Genomic DNA, 18,438 nt, shown 5'->3' with positions numbered 1-18,438 from the left:
ATTAATTCCTTTTGGGACAGGTATCAAATTATAAAAATTGTTCCAAGTGCGTTGCCAGTCTGAAAACAAACAACATTGTTTGTTTTCAGACTGGCAACGCACTTGAATATTTTTTATAATTTGGTTATATATATAGGCTATATATATATAAATATGCCGAGTTCGTATATTTCTCTTGCACATTAAGATACTCACTTCTCTCTTTAGTTTATTTTTTTCCAACCACAAACTGTAAATCACGCCGGAGTGCCTACTAACCGTAACCGTGGGAGGCATCTGCACACCCACTCAAGCACTATGTAAATGCGTCTGCTGTAGCTTTTCACTAGCAGCGCGCGCCCCCGAATGTTGTACAGGAGAAATGCGCGTTCGCGCTCACGATCCGTTTAGATGCACGCTCGTTCCGCACTCGCATCCACAGGGGGGCCTTGACCGACTCCTCTTCGACTGTCAAGAAAGCGCACCGTATAACGGCAGCTTTTGCTATCCAATAAACCTGTCTTTTATCGAAAGGCAAATACGAGCCCCCCTCCCGCCAAAGACTGAGCGAAGGCGACTGATTTGTGGACAGAAACGATGGCGGAATCGGGCAGCAGCGCGGCGGCGGTGGCTGGAGCCGCGGGCTCGAATAGCAGCGCCGCCGGGGCTGGAGGAGCCGTCGCGCCCGGGGGAGCGAATGGAGCGGCGGGACCCAAACCTGGCCTAGAGTCGGTGAAGGGACAAAATTTTGACGTTGGCCCCCGATACACCGATCTCCAGTACATCGGGGAGGGGGCCTATGGAATGGTCTGGTAAGCGGAAACTGCTCGTTTTTGAAGTAGCACACTTCGGTGGAGATACTGTTGGATCGGGGCGAGAATTAGTGGGCTGGTACTACTGATCAGTTCTTCGTAGTACAGAAAAAAGGGTGTTGATTCACCGAAAGCAAATATACCATACCGCATTACTATTTCATAGGCAAAAAAAGCAGAAATAAACGGTGTCGAAATCAACAGAATAATTTGTTTGGCTCAACAAGTTTCTGCACATCCTTCCCAGAATCTCAGGGCTAACAATAGATTTCGAGTAATGCATTGGATTAAATCCCATTCTTCAACACTGGCTGTGTTTCAAAACATAGCGAACTGCCTACATAAACATAGTTTTTTGGCATCATATTCACATTAAAACATTCAAAAAATCCTCTCTAGTTAGGCAGCTCACTAGGTTTAAAGGCACAAACAGAGTCTCACTGCACGTGAATCTGTGTTATAAGAGCACTCGGTTTAGCTCAGATGTTAAATGTCACTTGTCTCTCGTGATTTTAGGAGTCTGTTTAGTTGTTTGTAGTCTGAATCTGCACGCTAGGGTTGTTAGCTCCACCGCTAGCAATCTGACATCTCACTCTGAGCTCGTAAAACAGGCGTGGTTACGATGCGGCCAAATGTCGATTAAGTGTTTTAGGAAATATTTTTGCGGTTTTTGTAGAAATACAATACCCACCATTTCTGAGATACGATGTCAACTGCTTATGTCATTAAATGATGGAAAACAACATAGATAAGGCGTTGGCCTGCCCTCCATCCTCAAAATGACTGTCAAGTTTTGCAGGAGGATGTAAACAAACCCCCTGTAATAAAACACTAAGGCCTTCTATGGTTATATTTGGTTAGGGCTATCGGACAGCAGCATAAGAAGAAAAATACATATAAAGAATCTAGATACTAGGTAATACAGTGCACTTTGGTAGTTTTAAACGCATCAAATGTATGTAAAATTGGATATTTTGGCCTGTGCAATCTCACAGGTTTTGTTTAAAAAAAAAAAACATCTAACAATTCAAATCACATACAAATGTTATCGTTTTGATGTGTTGAATTGATGTTAATTTTGGTAAACATTTTTAAATGTCTGTTGTCTTTTTTTTAATCAAATTATTTATATATATATATATATATATATATATATATATATACATATAATAGAGAGAGAGAGATAGATAGATAGATAGATGTGTATATTTTTTTATAAAAAAACATTGAATATTATTTCATTTACACAAACACAAAACAGGGTTTTAAACAATGTAGACATCTCATATAAAAAATAAACAGCTCATATAATATTTAGCATGGCCTGAGGTTGACGCTCAACATTTTTTGAAGTTAACCTCCATTTACTGTCAAATGTGCCACTAAATCATGCAGTGTTTTTTTTATCTTTTCTGTATGAGTTAAATACATGCACAAGCTTGTATGAGTTGACTTTTTTATAATTCTCCCTCCTCACTTTCCACCATCTCTTTCCCTGCTGTCTGCAGCTCAGCTTTTGATAATGTGAATAAGATCCGAGTGGCCATTAAGAAGATCAGTCCGTTTGAACACCAGACCTACTGCCAGCGCACCCTGAGGGAGATCAAAATCCTCCTGCGGTTCCGTCATGAGAACATCATAGGCATCAATGACATCCTGAGGGCACGCCGCATCGAATATATGAGGGATGTGTATCCTTAAGCATGCACACCAACGGGCTCACAATGCACTAGGCCAAATTGTTCTTCATACCATTCATTGTATTTTGAACACAGTGTATATTATCACATTGTTGTATTGTGCGTTGTGTTGTAGTTCTTTAACTGCGCTTCAGCTATATCGTACAGGACCTGATGGAGACCGATCTTTACAAATTGCTGAAGACACAGCAACTCAGCAACGACCATATCTGCTACTTTCTGTACCAGATCCTGCGAGGGCTGAAATACATTCACTCTGCCAATGTCCTGCACAGAGACCTGAAGCCTTCAAACCTTCTCATCAACACCACCTGTGACCTCAAGGTCAGAACAGCCAAACTGATTTTCCTGAATAAAAAACTCCAAACATAAAACTCTAATGCTTAAAGGGTTCACCCAAAAATGAAAATTCTTTCATTAATTACTCAAGACCTCCATTGCCAGCAAGATAATTAACAATTTCAATGCCCAGAAAGCTTGTTCGATATGCATTGGCACTGTGTAGACTGATCACGTATGACATCAAAGTACCGCTAGAGCGATTCAAAAGCATAAGGAGTGGTATGCTCTCCAAATGCTTTTGCGGTACTTTGATGTCATACGCCGATCGGTCTGTGCAGCGCCGATGCATTTCGAACAAGCCTTATGATACGTGCTCCAAACCACTGATTCGAAACAAAAGATTCGTAAAGCTTCGAAGCTTCGTGAAGCAGTGTTTTGAAATCACTAGATATTGTTGAATAAAGTCGTTATTTTGTTTGTTTGTTTTTGGCGCACAAAAAGTATTCTCGTCACATCATAACATTAAGGTTGAACCACTGTACTCGCATGACCTGTTTTAAATTTTAATTTTTCTTTAGTAGCTTTCTGGGCATCTGAAAGTGTTAATTATCTTGCTGTCAATGGAGGCCTCACTGAGCCATCATATTTTAGGAAAAATATCTTAATTTGTGTTCTGAAGATGAACGAAGGTCTTACGGGTGTGGAACGACATGAGGGAGATTAATTAATGACAGAATTTTCATTTTTGGGTGAACTACCCTTTTAATATAAGTAGTGTTTATTAAACCATTGGTAATAACACTGCAGCTTTGAACCTGACATTAAAAAGTAAATCTAATATAAAACAAATGTGATTTTAATGAGTGGAAATTATTTTTTAAAAGGTCTATTTTGGTGCAGCTATTTTTGAAGAACGCAGGACCAAATTTAGTAATGTAGTTTTTGTGCTTCGTTTAATCTGAAGGCAGTGATCCTAGTGAAGCTAAATATAGAAACAAGGGGCTTTTTTTAAAGCAAAATTGCATGTTGGAGGGTTGTATAGAGGATAATTATATTTCCTCACCCATAGATCTGTGACTTTGGGCTGGCACGGATAGCCGACCCAGAACATGACCACACCGGATTCCTCACAGAGTATGTGGCTACTCGCTGGTACCGTGCCCCTGAGATCATGCTCAACTCCAAGGTATGTCCATGTGTGTTTGTCTTTAGCATTTAAGATGCATAAGAACTGGATGCATATTTTGACATAATCTCTTTATCTTTCAGGGCTACACCATGTCCATTGATATTTGGTCTGTGGGTTGCATCCTGGCTGAGATGTTGTCCAACAGACCCATCTTCCCTGGAAAGCACTATCTGGACCAGCTCAACCACATATTGGGTAAGAACACGAGTGCAATGCTAAAATGGAATTTCCTCTTTTTCTAAAAAGAATAGACTATCGGCTTCTGAACAGTGTGCAGTGTTAACAGCTAACTTCGCCTGGGCTTAAGTTTTCATTTTCTACTCCCTTTTAAAAATGGCTAAGCTTGACCCCAGGTGCAATTAAAATGTTTAACAATTTTATTAGCATTTTATTTTTTTCATTCAGCATTGTTTTCTTCCTTGCTGTCTGTTTTCCAAAAGCAAGCCCAAGGAGATCGTAGAAACAATGATTTTCAGTTGGCCACCACTGTATTGTTGTTATTTGACTCATTTGGGCATGCAAACATTCTTAGCTCATTCATTCTGTGTTAAATTACCAGGCATTTTGGGCTCCCCCTCTCAAGATGATCTAAACTGCATCATCAACATGAAGGCCAGGAACTACCTCCAGTCTTTACCCCAGAAACCGAAAATCCCATGGACCAAGCTGTTCCCCAAAGCAGACAACAAAGGTAAGCTCACACATTTGAATGTTTAGGGATGTTTAGTGAATGATGTGTAAGAAAAGTCGGACAGTAGCTGTCTCAAGTGTATATGTTCTTGTTTATGAGGACACATGTGTATAATGACATGGATATTACAACTTAAACATGGTGTACATGGACGCTTCCTGTGTCCTTGTTAACCAAATAGCTTAAAAAAAAAAAAACTAAAATACACGACCAGTGATATACTGTTAACGAACATCTGACACCGTCCACATTGCTGAGAGCGGCATTTAGATATGTAAATGTGTGCTGCATGCTTTCCTCTCGATAACAAAATAAACGCACAACATAGTTGAGAGAACCAGTTTTTTTTTTTTTTTTTTTTTTAATAAAGAATAAGAAAAGCATCTGATCATTACTAGAGTGCTGAATTGCACAGCTTGTGCAAACATATCCACTTTGCAGTCACGTTATATTCATTTATATAGCACTTTATACAATACAATTTGCTTAGAAACAAGCAGCTTTACCGTATTAAACATGAAAAACAGTGTCAGTGTCTCGTTTCATCAGAACTACAACTTCATTTTCTAAAAAGCGGCTCTCCAGTGTGTTCATGTTTTCACTTGCAAACGTCTGACCTCGACGGACTGAACAGGGGAAATGAACCGGAAAAAATTTCCACGTCAAAGAAGGTGGAGCCTCAGCGCACACCTACCTATCATGTAATAGCCACGGACCAGTGGTAGTACAAAGGTGTTAACCAGCCATAGCAAACTTTTCCTGTAAAGTTTTTTTTTTTTTTTTTTTTTTTTTTTTTAAATAAAGCTTTGACATGTCTAGTGTAGACAGCTGCAAGCTGTTGTGGCACGATGCGACATGACAACTGTCGCATCCATTGTAAGACACGGTGGAAGGGGATAGAATTTATATTTTGTATGGTATAAAAACTATTACGCCTATGGAGAGTCCCTGTAAACCACATATACGTGTGTGTGTGTGTGTGTGCGTGGGAGTACTGAACAAATGTGGGTGTCAACAAATGGTCTTTTGATGGTCTGGCTGCATTGTGCAAGTATGTTTAATGAAACATTGGCAGGGAAGACAAAAAAAAGAAAGAAAATGAGATACTGTATTTGTACATTTACATCCTGGTATGCTTTTTCTCTGTGACTGTCGTTTTGTTAGTTGTGCATGATTTATAGGCTGTATATTAGTACTAATGAATAAGTTCTTTTGTAATCATAGATTTAACATAGTTGTGTCGAACTTCTTTATGTACTTCTACCTTTTGCGTTTCAGCTCTGGATTTATTGGACCGCATGCTAACCTTTAACCCCATCAAACGTATAACCGTGGAGGAAGCACTGGCCCACCCCTACCTGGAGCAGTACTATGACCCCTCTGATGAGGTATCGCTCTTTCCCCTCTCCAGCACCATCCATTTCTTTTGTTGGCTTGCCTCACACCCCTTCAATCTGTCATCTGTACAATCACATATCTGTTAGTTAAGACTAACAGCATTTCACATTGTTTGTAAATTTAGCCTGTGGCTGAGGAGCCCTTCACTTTCAACATGGAGCTGGACGACCTTCCTAAAGAGAAGCTGAAAGAGCTCATCTTTGAGGAGACTGCACGCTTCCAGGCCAACTACCAGGGCTCCTGAGAGGGACAGGTACAAAAACGCATACACGTCAAAAAATCTGCAAGTGTGACATTTCAGTAATGTCAATAAATCTGTGTATTACTAGCATTTTGTTTAAACATGCAAGAAAGAAATAATAGATTTCAAGAAGAGTGACTAAAATAAGTTTAGAGGAAGTCATATGCCATGAGCAATTAAAGACATAGTTCACCAAAAAATGAATTGATGACAATTTTACTCGCCTTCGTGTATGACTTACTTTCTTCCATGAAACACAAAACAAGATATTAAAGGGTTAGTTCACCCAAAAATGAAAATTCTGTCATTAATTATTCACCCTCATGTCGTTCCACACCTGTAAGACCTTCGTTCATCTTTGGAACACAAATTAAGATATTTTTGATGAAATCTGAGAGGTTTCTGTCCCTCCATAGAGATCCAACGCAACTACAACTCCAAGGTTCAGAAAGGTAGGAAAAAACATCATTAAAGTACTCTATGACTCCAGTGGTTTAAACTCAATTGTATAAAACGACGCAAGTCCTTTTTACTTACAAAAAATATTTATCTGCAATGCGCGTTCACGAGAGCATTACGACGCATACGTGTTGTGTTCACGTGAGAGCTGGCATTGTTGCATGAACACGCTTTGGATAATGTTATTTTGTAAATACAGTGGTAAATTATGTTTTTTTTTTGCACAAACAAAGCACTCATGTCGCTTCATAAAATTGAGTTTAAGCCACTGGTGTCACATGGAGTACTTTAATGATGTTTTTCCTACCTTTCTGGACCTTGGAGTTGTAGTTGCATTGGATCTCTATGGAAGGATAAAAACCTCTCAGACTTCATCAAAAATATCTTAATTTGTGTTCTGAAGATGAACGAAGGTCTTACGGGTGTGGAACAGCACGAGGGTGAGTAATTAATGACTGAATTTTCATTTTTGGGTGAACTAACCCTTTTAATTAAATATTTAAGCTGTCCTTTTTCCAGAAAAGGCATATGGTGACCGGAGGTTGTCAAGCTGCAAAAACGCAACAAAAACACATATAAAATAATCTGTATGACTCATGCACTATATTTGTGAGAAATATTTGAATGGTTAGTCTCAAATTTCATTTGTGCATCATTGTGTATATGTATTCATATTTGGCAAGCTGTCAAACCTTCTGCAATGCATCTTAATGTACATGTACAAATGAGAAAATGAGAAAATCACTGATGTTTATTCTTGGGTGAACTATTCCTTCTTTTTTTTTTTTTTTTTTTTTTTTTTTTTTTTTTTACTAAAACTAATTCTTAATCATCATTTTAGGTCTGTTCAGTGTATTAACATAAAATATCAAGAATTCTTTTGAACAATAGCGTCCTACTGTAACGCCTGCGGTACACATACCTTTCAAAAGAGAAAAAAAAACATGCATATACACTCCAAATGGTTCAAGAACAGCATGCAATTTACTTTGGGTGTGCCTTTTTTTTTTTTTAGGCGTTTCAGGTAAATTTTACAGGAATGCTTAGGGGATAATTTCAAATGATCTTCTAATAAAAGAAATTTTTATATTCTCTTAAAATTGAGTAATTGCTTTCATTAAAAGATAATTTGAAATTATATGTATTTACATGTATTTAAAATACTGAACAGACCAAAAAAATTGATTAAGATTTTGTTTTTGTTTGTTAAAAACTAAATTATTTGAATATTTATTTTAGTTTTTTTTTTTTAGTTTTTTTTTTTTTTATATATATATATTTCAAAAACTGATTCAAAGATTTACCTGTGTTTAAACCTGTTGATGTCCACTGATGGTCAGTAATCCTTTTTTTGCAGCCATCGTTGAGAATAACGGAGCAGCGTGGAGTCTCAGATAAAGATAACTCCAGACAACCTGCGAAAACATATACATGCATATATACATTAAAAAAAAACAGATAAAAAGAGGAAAAATGTACATTTAAAAACTTCAGCTTTGTTTTATCTGTCCATCTCTCTTTCTTGCTGGGAAGCTGTGCGCTAGTTTGGGTTTATAACATCTTATCATAACGCCATTAATGGGGGCCGTCAGACTCACTATTCTCATCGCATACCGCACACAGCTCCTGCTCTCTCAAACAATTGCATCTTTCACCCTTTCTATCAATACCCTGCTTCTCTCTCCGTTTGTATCCATCTCTTTCTCTTTATGTCTCTCTCTCGAGGGTGTCTCTTTACTGGTCTGTGTTGTTCTGGGTGTTTTTTCTTTTTTTTCTTTCATTCCAACAGAGATGGAGAGAAAGAGAGAGAAAGAGAATCTCTACGATGGGCACTGACTGGTGTGTGTGTATATATATAAGTGGTTTTGAGTTTCATTGGAGTATTGTAAGTTGGCGATCTGTATGTACACTGTAATTTGAACGTTAAGATCAGTTACAAATCGTGTTTTGTAATGTTGGAAATTTATATTTGAATATCTTTTGAAATATTAAGTCATTGCTTGTTTCTTTTTTTTTTTTTTTTTTTCAAAGACAAATGATGTTACATTTAATGAGCTTAGTCTTTTTTGTTTTCTATTGTGAGAAAAAGAGTCTTGTTTTGATTCTTGAGAAATATATTGAGTAAAAGAGAAACAGCGACAGGCAGGATGAACGGAGGAAAGAGAGCAAGATGGAATCGTGTCATCTGCTGTAAAATATCATGTTCTACTGTTGAGAACTGAGACTTTCTTGCCAATGTTCTTGGGAAATTTAAGCCATCAGTATCATCTTTTCTTTCTTTTTTTTAATGCTGGCTTCCTTTCCCTTCTTCTCCTCCTCACGCTCGTCTGTTCACTTCATGGAGGATCTGTGGCGCGCAGACCTTCATTGTGCGTTCTTTTGCGTTTTTTATGGGGGGTTGATAATGATTTCTTTGTGAATAATAATAGTTGTCATTGGTTACCATGTCCATGGCTACTGTTGCCATGATTCCTTTCTGATAAGTCACACATAGTTCCCCACGTTCTGCCTTTGTTGCTTGCAGATATCGGTCCCTTACTCTTTTTCTTTTGCATCATCCTTGTTCTCTTTTGTTTTGCTTTTCTTCGCTTGTCCTGGAGTGATTGAGGAATCATAGCCAAGCTTAACACTTTCAGAGCCATAGCACATTTTTTTCCTCATTCCCTCCCTGTGATGTCAGAACTTTTCAAAGGGCTTTTCCACAGGGCTTGCTGACCTCATGCCTCTCCTGCCTGTGATTGGCTCACCTTGTGTTTATCTAGTGTCGAACTGACTTACTCTGCATGCATTGCATCTAAGACGTAACAACCTGCCTTTATTACACGTTTTCAGTGGGGGGCAAAAAAGCTGTTTTTAAAGAAACCGTCATTGCTTTTGGCCAATCATGGATGAGGAAAGCATGTTCAAGTGGGAAGAGTTAAAATGGCACAGTGTGTAGCTGTTTTGCATAAATACAGGGTGTGATTTGCATAAATTTATAAACCCCCCTGTGTAAAACCCCATTGAGACGAGCCCCAACTGCAGAGAAAATTCACCCCGCACGTCAATCACGTGACATTTCTCAATCGGTGCACCTGCACTTTGTGTCTCATGACCAAACGTTTTGTTCATTTCAGTTTTTAGTGCAATTTTATTCTGTTATATCTATTCCTGTGACAAAAGTTGTTTCTTATTTCTATGCTTTAGTCTTCATCTTTTTTTCGTAATCCACCACTTGTTAGGGTAAAAAGTGTAACAGGCAATGACGGTTGGTCGCGTCCCATGTCTATGTCTGTACGTCTTTGTTTTCCAACCAGAAGCTGCTCTTCTCTGCTTCCTCATGAGGAGTGGAGATCATCCCGCTCTGTGATCCGAGGGAAACAATTCATTACCAAGAAAAAGATTATTTATATTACTGTATTGTCAGTGGCAATGATATGCTTATTGTGATTGGGACCATGGGGACTGTCAACAGTCTTACACACACACACACACACACACACACACACACACACACTCACACTCACACTCTTACTCTTACACACACACACACACACACATTACACATTTAAGGATGTATTTCTCACATATAAACCTGCACGCATACAGTATGATTTCAGAAGCCTGTAAAGGAGGCAGATATCATAATGTCCTTTTAATGGCTGTTATTATGATTATTGCTGGTGTTATATTGGTAAGGTCTTTTTTTTTATTTTAAAAACTAAAAAAGGGATTTAAAAACTTTTGTCCTTTTTAAAGTATGTTTTGCATTTCTTTCATTTTGTTCGCTTTGGGTGTGAAAAATAATTGGCTGTTCACTCTTTCTGAAGTCTATTTTTCCCTGAATCTTATAAGGAATTATTTTAAAAGATTATTAAATGATATGGGTAGATTGTCAAGAGAAATGAGTTATGGATGGTTATAGTCTATGTATATGCTTATGGGTATAATAAATTAAACAATTAACAAAAACAGAATTATATACATATATTAAATAAAATTCCTGATACTGTAAGTCCTTGTGTTGGTTTTTTTATTCTTTTTTTTTTTTTTTTTTTTAATAAAGAAAAGAGAACCTTTAATCCTGCTTGAAAGATTTTCAGAAGATCATATCCGTTCCATATATTAACATCAACAAATCTTTTGAAGGTTAAATATATTTGCAAATTATCTTTTAAAAAAATAATTCACATATTCTCCTTTAATTCAGGTATTTCATTTTTTTGTTTTGTTTAAAACCTAATTGTACATACACTATATTGCCAAAAGTATTGGGACACCCCTCCAAATCACTGAATTCAGGTGTATAAAATCAAGCACCTAGGAATGCAGACTGATTCTACAAACATTTGTGAAAGAATTGGTCTCTTTCAGGAGCTCAGTGAATTCAAGCGTGGTACTGTGATAGGTTGCCACCTGTGCAATAAGTCCATTTGTGAAATTTCCTCACTATTAAATATTCAGTGGTCAACTGTTAGTGGTATCATAACAAAGTGGAAGCAATTGGGAACAACAGCAACTCAGCCACGTAAAATCACAGAGCGGGGTCAGCGCATGCTGAGGCACACAGTGCGCAGAAGTCGCCAACTTTCTGCAGTCAATAGCTACAGACCTCCAAACTTCATGTGGCCTTCAGATGAGCTCAAGAACAGTGCGTAGAGAGCTTCATGGAATGGGTTTCCATGACCGAGCAGCTGCATCCAAGCCTTACATCACCAAGTGCAATGCAAAGCGTCGGATGCAGTGGTGTAAAGCACGCCGCCACTGGACTCTAGAGCAGTGGAGACGTGTTCTCTGGAGTGACGAATCACGCTTCTCTGTCTGGCAATCCAATGGACGAGTCTGGGTTTGGCGGTTGCCAGGAGAACGGTACTTGCCTGACTGCATTGTGCCAAGTGTAAAGTTTGGTGGAGGGGGGATTATGGTGTGGGGTTGTTTTTCAGGGGTTGGGCTTGGCCCCTTAGTTCCAGTGAAAGGAACTCTTAATGCTTCAGCATACCAAGGCATTTTGGATAATTTCATGCTCCCAACTTTGTGGGAATAGTTTGGGGATGGTCCCTTCCTGTTCCAACATGACTGCGCACCAGTGCATAAAAGCAAGGTCCATAAAGACATGGATGAGCGAGTTTGGTGTGGAGGAACTTGACTAGCCTGCACAGAGTCCTGACCTCAACCCGATAAAACACCTTTGGGATGAATTAAAGTGGAGACTGCGAGCCAGGCCTTCTCGCCAACATCACTGCCTGACCTCACAAATGCGCTTCTAGAAGAATGGTAAAAAATTCCCATAAACCCACTCCTAAACCTTGAGGAAAGCCTTCCCAGAAGAGTTGAGGCTGTTATAGCTGCAAAGGGTGGGCCAACTCCATATTAAACCCTACGGATTAAGAATGGGATGTCATTAAAGTTAATGTGCACGTAAAGGCAGGCGTCCCAAAACTTTTGGCAACATAGTGTATGTCGAATTAAAATCAGCTTATGGCAAAAGTAACTTTATTTTAATTAGCGCTCAATTCTCCTTTTTTATTGGCACTCAAATATAGATCATCATTATCTTTTCTCTGTTTATTAATAATGTATTTATGACCTTGTTCCAAACATTACCTGTGTATTGTGAATAAATTGCAACCTTACAGCCACAGTTACTTTTGCCTTTAGCCATATTCCCATGATGCAAGATAGTTATCTGGTTTCCTGTAAAGGGAGTGGCATTATAGCATTCAAAAGCTACTTAATTTTCTTTAGCAATGAAAAAATAATGCATGGATGATGTGCATGTCAAGTTTAAACCGAGCAAAGGTAAACATTACTAGAAGTTAATGTTTAATTGTTTTATGGCTAAAACAATGGACTAATATTTTCCCCCAAATTCCACTCCTTGTTTTTCTGGGAGCTTTTACTTTTTTTCTCCTTTCAAACAAGCCAAGTTGTCTGTCCAGTTGGACCACTCCTCTGCTTCGACAACATGTTTCAGCATGGGTTGAGAATTCTGCTGCGAGGCGAAGACAGATCAAGCTATTAAGGTTGAGGGTGTGCTTGCATACTTGTCAAGTACCACTGATTCAAATGTAAAACTGACTCAATACATTGATTCACTGCATTTTTTTAATATGAGACTGAGGTAAATAAATGCTGTTACACATTAGGAAAGGATTCTCTCTCTGCCTCACTTACCATCTGTCTCTGCCGCCCTTTGTTCGCTAACAGTCTCTCAGCAATTCTATACAAAACCAGCACAACAGAAAACAAAAATGCTCTGCTGACAGGCAGAATCAACAGAGTGTGTACATTTGTTGTGTGTGCATTACTGTCACAATATATATACCAACTGTAAGCCTTTGTTAAACACTGACATGTGTGAAAACATGAATACTGGCCAAACATCAGCACGTGTCCTCCACTACCTTCTACCGACTGTTGCAATGATACAGAAGCCCCTTGTGCTTTTCTTCTCAATTTTGCTGTTTCTCCCTTCAAATCATGCCTAATTTGCACTAGCGAGAATATGTATTGTATATGTTTATTACTTAATCATTAAAGTCATTAAGTACATATAAAAAGCAAGCAGAATGATATGTTCTGGGAGGTCGCTGACAACCTGCACATGCTAAATGCGCTCAAAAAGTAGAGCAAACCGCATTCCAACAAACCTCATTGACAGTCACAAAAAAAAAGGAGGGGGGAATTTGGAGTCACAAAGAGTGTGTAACCTCCAATGACTGACTGATTACTGAATACACACACCTACAGAGAAAGATTTCATTGTTTAAGTCTAGTGTGGTTGCATTAATATTAGGAGGAATTCAGGGAAAAGGTGGGACCTTTACATTGCTGTGTAGTTTTGCTTCTCTTTGGAGCACATTGGGCAACATTTCTTGCAAAGTAATATGATAGGTAGGCAAGGTGAGGGATTAAAAACAGGAGTGGCTTTGAAACTGTGGTAAATTACAGTGAGAGATACAAGGAGAAAAAAAAAGGAAAGATAAGGACAGTCATATTGGTATTAGCATTGAGAACAGGTGCTTGTGGGAGTTGCCGTGTACTTGGATCAGATACCCCAGGATATCTCAATTAAGGAGTTGAAGAAACAAATAGTCCTGGTAAGTTTTTTTTTTTTTTTTCTTTTTTTTTTTAATGATAATTAAGGGGAGAAACAGATAATAAGTAGATGGTTTATTGATTTTTATTATTATTATATACACTGCACGGCCAAAAAAAAAAAGTCGCTGTTTGGATTTTAATAGGCAAATACTTAAGAATCTATGAATGGATCATTATTACAGTGATTATTATGTTTCTAGCATGTTATATGTTTGGCAACAGTTCTTTTAACCCTTAAAGATGGAGTGTGTAGCTTTTCATTTCTTAAACAACCATGTATTAAGATGTATCATGGCCATATTCCAGGATGACAATGTCAAGATTCATCAGGCTCAAATTGTGAAAGAATGGTTAGGAGAGAGCATGAAGAATCATTTTCACACATGAATTGGCACTGACCTTAACCTCAGTGTAAGTTTTCGGGATTTGCTGGAGGAGACTTTACAGAGTGCTCACCTCTTGCATTGTCAATACAAGATCTTGACCAAAAAATGATGCACCTCTCGATGGAAATAAATGTTGTGATGTTGTGAAATAATTGTTTCCATCAGACAATGCAAGAGGCGAGCACTCTGTAAAGTCTACTCCAGCACATCCCGAAGACTTTCAATGAAATTAAGGTCTGGACTCAGAGGTACCGATTTATGTGTGAAAATGATTCTTCATGAACCATTCTTTCACAATTTTAACCCTGATGAATCTTGACATTGTCATCCTGGAATATGGCCATGATGTGTCTTCCTACATGGTTGTTTAAGAAATGAAAAGCTACACACTCCATCTTTTAGGGTTAGAAAGAACTGTTGCCAAACATAAAACATGCTAGAAACATAATAATCACTGTAATAATGATCCATTCATAGATTCTTAAGTAGTTGCCTATTAAAATCCAAACAGCGACTTTTTTTTTTTTTGGCCGGGCAGCGTATATACACATGCTTTGATGTGTATAAATAATACTTAATATAATAACATTCATTTAATGTTATTAATGTGTAATATTCATAAAATATTACATAATATTAAAATTCCATCTTTCTTTCAAAGATCATATTTCCATCTTTGCATTCATCTGGTGCTCTCTTAGCCCCTGAGATCTCATCTTTCCACTTATTATGGCGAGCTACCTGTACTACCTGCTCCCAGCAGTAGGGGGCTACGCTCTCACGTCACTGTACTTTCTGAAGAACCCTCATATTCTGCACAAGAAGAAGCAGACCGCCTTCTACTGTGCCCACATCTCTCATAGGGGAGGTACAGTATCTGATCTCATGTCTGGGGCTTGGGATTCTTGGCTTTTGCTTTTAAAATTTAAACCACATTAAACCTAATTAATTGTAATAATGCTGCAGTTGACTATTCAGTTATCTTTAAAATGAACCAAAATGTTTCTGACTGCACTTGTTGCTCTTTGCATGTCACAGCCAAATTCTTTCAGGTGATAGATGAACTATCATTCAGCATCAAAAGTTATAAAAGCCATCTAGAGAAATCCTGTGACTACTTCATAAACTGTCAATAAACAGCAGGAGAGAATTCTGTGTTTGTGACAGCATGTGTGAATGTTTTCCTCATGGGGTTTGTATATAAAGTGCTAGTTAATATGTGACTGAGTGAGTGATTAAGTCTAGGAGGAATTTTTATGTTTGTGTGTGAGCGTGGGTCCACAGCTTCTGACCTCCTGCTCTCTGTCCTCAGGCTGTGGTGAAAGGATTGAGAACACTATGGAGGCTTTTACACAGTGAGTGTGAAGCTGGTCTATGACTCAATGCTTTTGGACTGAATGGTAGATTAGTATCAGCTTCTTGTATCAGTATCAGCTCAGTGTTTCTCAACCAGGAGGCCTAAAAAAATCTTAAAAATTATTTAAATTTAGTATTAACATAATCTTCACTGAAAACATCTGCCCTGAATGTTCCTGCCACACTGATTAAAATTACTCTCTGTTTACCTGTCAGTGCTGTTGAAATGGGCACAGAGATGCTGGAGTTGGACTGTCACTTGACTAAAGATAGTCATGTGATTGTGTCACATGATGAGAACCTCCTGAGGCAGACTGGGGAAGATGTCACCGTCTCCTCCTTAAACCTGGAGGTCAGAGGTCAAGGTTAACATTTTCTTCTGATATACTGCGCTGCTCTATACTATGCTATTACAAATAATTCTCTAATTACACTTTTCAATGATTAAAAAATAATGCAGTTTCCATGTGGAAGTTTTTATTTTTTTAAAGAAATAATACTTTTTTTCAGCAAGGATGCATTAAATTGATCAAAAGTGACAGTTATCATATTACAAAAGATTTCTATTTAAAAAAAAAAAGTTCTATTCATTAAAGAATCCTGAAAACAATGAATTAGTTTCCCCCAAAATATTAAGCAGCACAACTGTTTTCAACTTTGATAATAATAAGAAATATTTCTTAAACATCAAATCATCATTTTAGAGTGATTTCTGAAGGATCATGTGACACTGAAGACTGGAGTAATGATGCTGAAAATTCAGCTTTGCCATCACAGGAATAAATTACTTTTTAAAATATATTTAAATAGAAAACAATTCTTTTAAACTGTAATAATATTTCACAATCACAGTATTAATGTTTTACTGTATTTTTGATCAAATAAATGCAGCCTGGTGAGAATAAGAGACTTCTTTCAAAAACATTAAAAAATCGTTACGAAATTTTAAACAATAGTGTATTGTTACATGTTCTCTGTTTTGTGCACTTTGTGTTTCTGTTATTTGGACTTTTAGGTTGTATTCTGCCTGGTTATTTTCTTGTTTCCTGTTTGGTCAATAAGTAGTTTTCTATTTAAATTTTTTTTTCTTTTTTTTTTTTTTTTTTAGGAGTTGCCACCTTATAAAGAGACACTCGAGGTCACCTTCAAGGCTGGTGTGTGTTTTTAGCAATGATATATTGCCAGTATTAACATCTTTATTAATGCATAATGATTACACTCTTATTAATTCCCCTTGTACAGGCCACTTCAGCACTGGATCAGATAGAAACTTTGCGTTATTAGAGGATGTTTTCCGCAAATTTCCTCATATAGCTGTGAACATCGAAGTGAAAGAAAATAACACTATGCTAATTGAGAAGGCAAGAGCGGGATCATCATTATCGACATGTACTTCAATACCTGAGCCACATAATGGCCCCTAATATATTTTCCCTAAATTTTCAACCATATTTAATTACATATTTTTAACATTAGTTTTATGCGCTGTCTCTTTCAGATTTCTGATCTTGTGAAAAAATACAACAGAGACGGCATCTCAGTTTGGGCCTCTGTTGACTCCACCATCATGAAAAACTGTCGCAAAACAGTGCGTGTGCATTTATGTCCCACTCTACCCGTTTTGTTTCAATAATAAATAGCCCACATACTTCTTTGTCACTGTTTCCTTTTTTGTCAATGGCAGAACTCCTCTATGCCCTATATGTTCACTGTAAAGCGAGGTTTACAGCTGCTTCTGCTGTACTACACTGGTCTTCTGCCATTTGTTCCCCTCGGAGAGAGTTTCCTGCAGTTCTACTTGCCACAAATCTTCAACAGGTCTGTATACACCAAAAATTTGGGGTTAAGGATATACTATGTTGTGTGCATGGTAATCACGCAGATGCGTATTTCACTTAACTCTTTCCTACTACAGAGAATATATACCCGACATGTGGATTTTGAGAAGCAGTCTGGTCATCTTTTTAATTGAAAGGTAACTTTTCTTAGTAGTGGTGTCAAAATAAACCTAAAAATAAAAAAATAAGTTAGTTTGAAATGATTTTCTGTGTTTTACATGTTTCTGTGGCAGACTGACAATGAGAAAAGGCATGTTCAAGCACCTCAGAGACAGAGGAATTCAGGTTTGTGGTCATGCTATATCATGTCCATATGTTGTAATATTAAGAAACAGCATAGTGTATTGAGTAACTTGTATTTTCGGTGAGAAACTGTGTCTGGTTGCATAAACTGCTTGGACTAGTCTTACAAGCTAGTCATCTTTTGTCTTTAAGATTGATCAACTTTTTACATGAAAAAATACATTGAATCTAATTTGAAAATACATACATCTAATTTGAATCCAAAAAGTAAGACTTGTTACCCCTTGATTAACTGCTAGTTGGTCAGACACAACACAGTCTTAATATAGTAGCTGTGTTTATGCAATTGGTCTCACATTGGGAGTACCTGCATGCTTCAAAATACAAAACAGCATGTTTTTCTTTCTCTGTTTCTCTTTAGATTCATCTCTTTGTTTGTAATGACGAACAGGATATCGAGGCAGCATTTGCCGCAGGAGCAACTGGAGTCATGTCTGACTATCCCACCCTGTTATCAAACTGTATTAGGTGCAAACAAGCCACATGATCAAACGCACAGAGTGTACCTTTGTCTAGTCAAACACTGTACAAATGCTGTTTGCTTTTAATCATACTGCCAAGTTTATTTTAACAGCACTCACACCTTATCAACACTGGCTATAAAGTACAGTGTACAAATGAAACTTTGTTTACGCAATCTTCTTAGGACAATTTGTGTGACTATGAACACACAAAAATAAATGGAACAAATATATTTTACAAATGGACTGTTTTAAGGGTTTTT

At 37.6% G+C, this 18,438-nt stretch overlaps 2 protein-coding genes across 3 annotated transcripts; both read left to right on the top strand.

The window, feature by feature from the left end:
- Positions 1-334: 334 nt before the first annotated feature.
- Positions 335-10,745, top strand: mapk3 (mitogen-activated protein kinase 3). Its single transcript, XM_051888404.1, has 9 exons — positions 335-791; positions 2,300-2,482; positions 2,626-2,815; positions 3,843-3,959; positions 4,043-4,157; positions 4,522-4,653; positions 5,932-6,041; positions 6,176-6,304; positions 8,109-10,745. Exons 1-8 carry the CDS (start codon positions 577-579, stop codon positions 6,293-6,295), a joined length of 1,182 nt encoding a protein of 393 aa, XP_051744364.1. The 5' UTR covers positions 335-576; the 3' UTR covers positions 6,296-6,304; positions 8,109-10,745.
- A 2,732-nt stretch (positions 10,746-13,477) lies between these two features.
- gdpd3a (glycerophosphodiester phosphodiesterase domain containing 3a) lies at positions 13,478-18,417 on the top strand. Of its 2 annotated transcripts, none has more exons than XM_051888410.1 (11): positions 13,478-13,830; positions 14,919-15,085; positions 15,530-15,572; positions 15,790-15,925; positions 16,682-16,727; positions 16,816-16,934; positions 17,072-17,161; positions 17,258-17,391; positions 17,489-17,548; positions 17,645-17,696; positions 18,076-18,417. In XM_051888410.1, exons 2-11 carry the CDS (start codon positions 14,947-14,949, stop codon positions 18,199-18,201), a joined length of 945 nt encoding a protein of 314 aa, XP_051744370.1. In that variant the 5' UTR covers positions 13,478-13,830; positions 14,919-14,946; the 3' UTR covers positions 18,202-18,417. The 2 variants fall into 2 exon arrangements, with proteins under 2 accessions (XP_051744370.1, XP_051744369.1); XM_051888409.1 differs by having other exon boundaries at positions 13,479-13,830; positions 14,879-15,085.
- The last annotated feature ends 21 nt before the right edge of the window (positions 18,418-18,438 follow it).

The sequence above is a fragment of the Ctenopharyngodon idella genome, chromosome 3 (genome assembly GCF_019924925.1).
Source record: "Ctenopharyngodon idella isolate HZGC_01 chromosome 3, HZGC01, whole genome shotgun sequence".
Taxonomy (NCBI): domain Eukaryota; kingdom Metazoa; phylum Chordata; class Actinopteri; order Cypriniformes; family Xenocyprididae; genus Ctenopharyngodon; species Ctenopharyngodon idella.
This window is presented reverse-complemented; position numbering and strand designations above follow the sequence as displayed.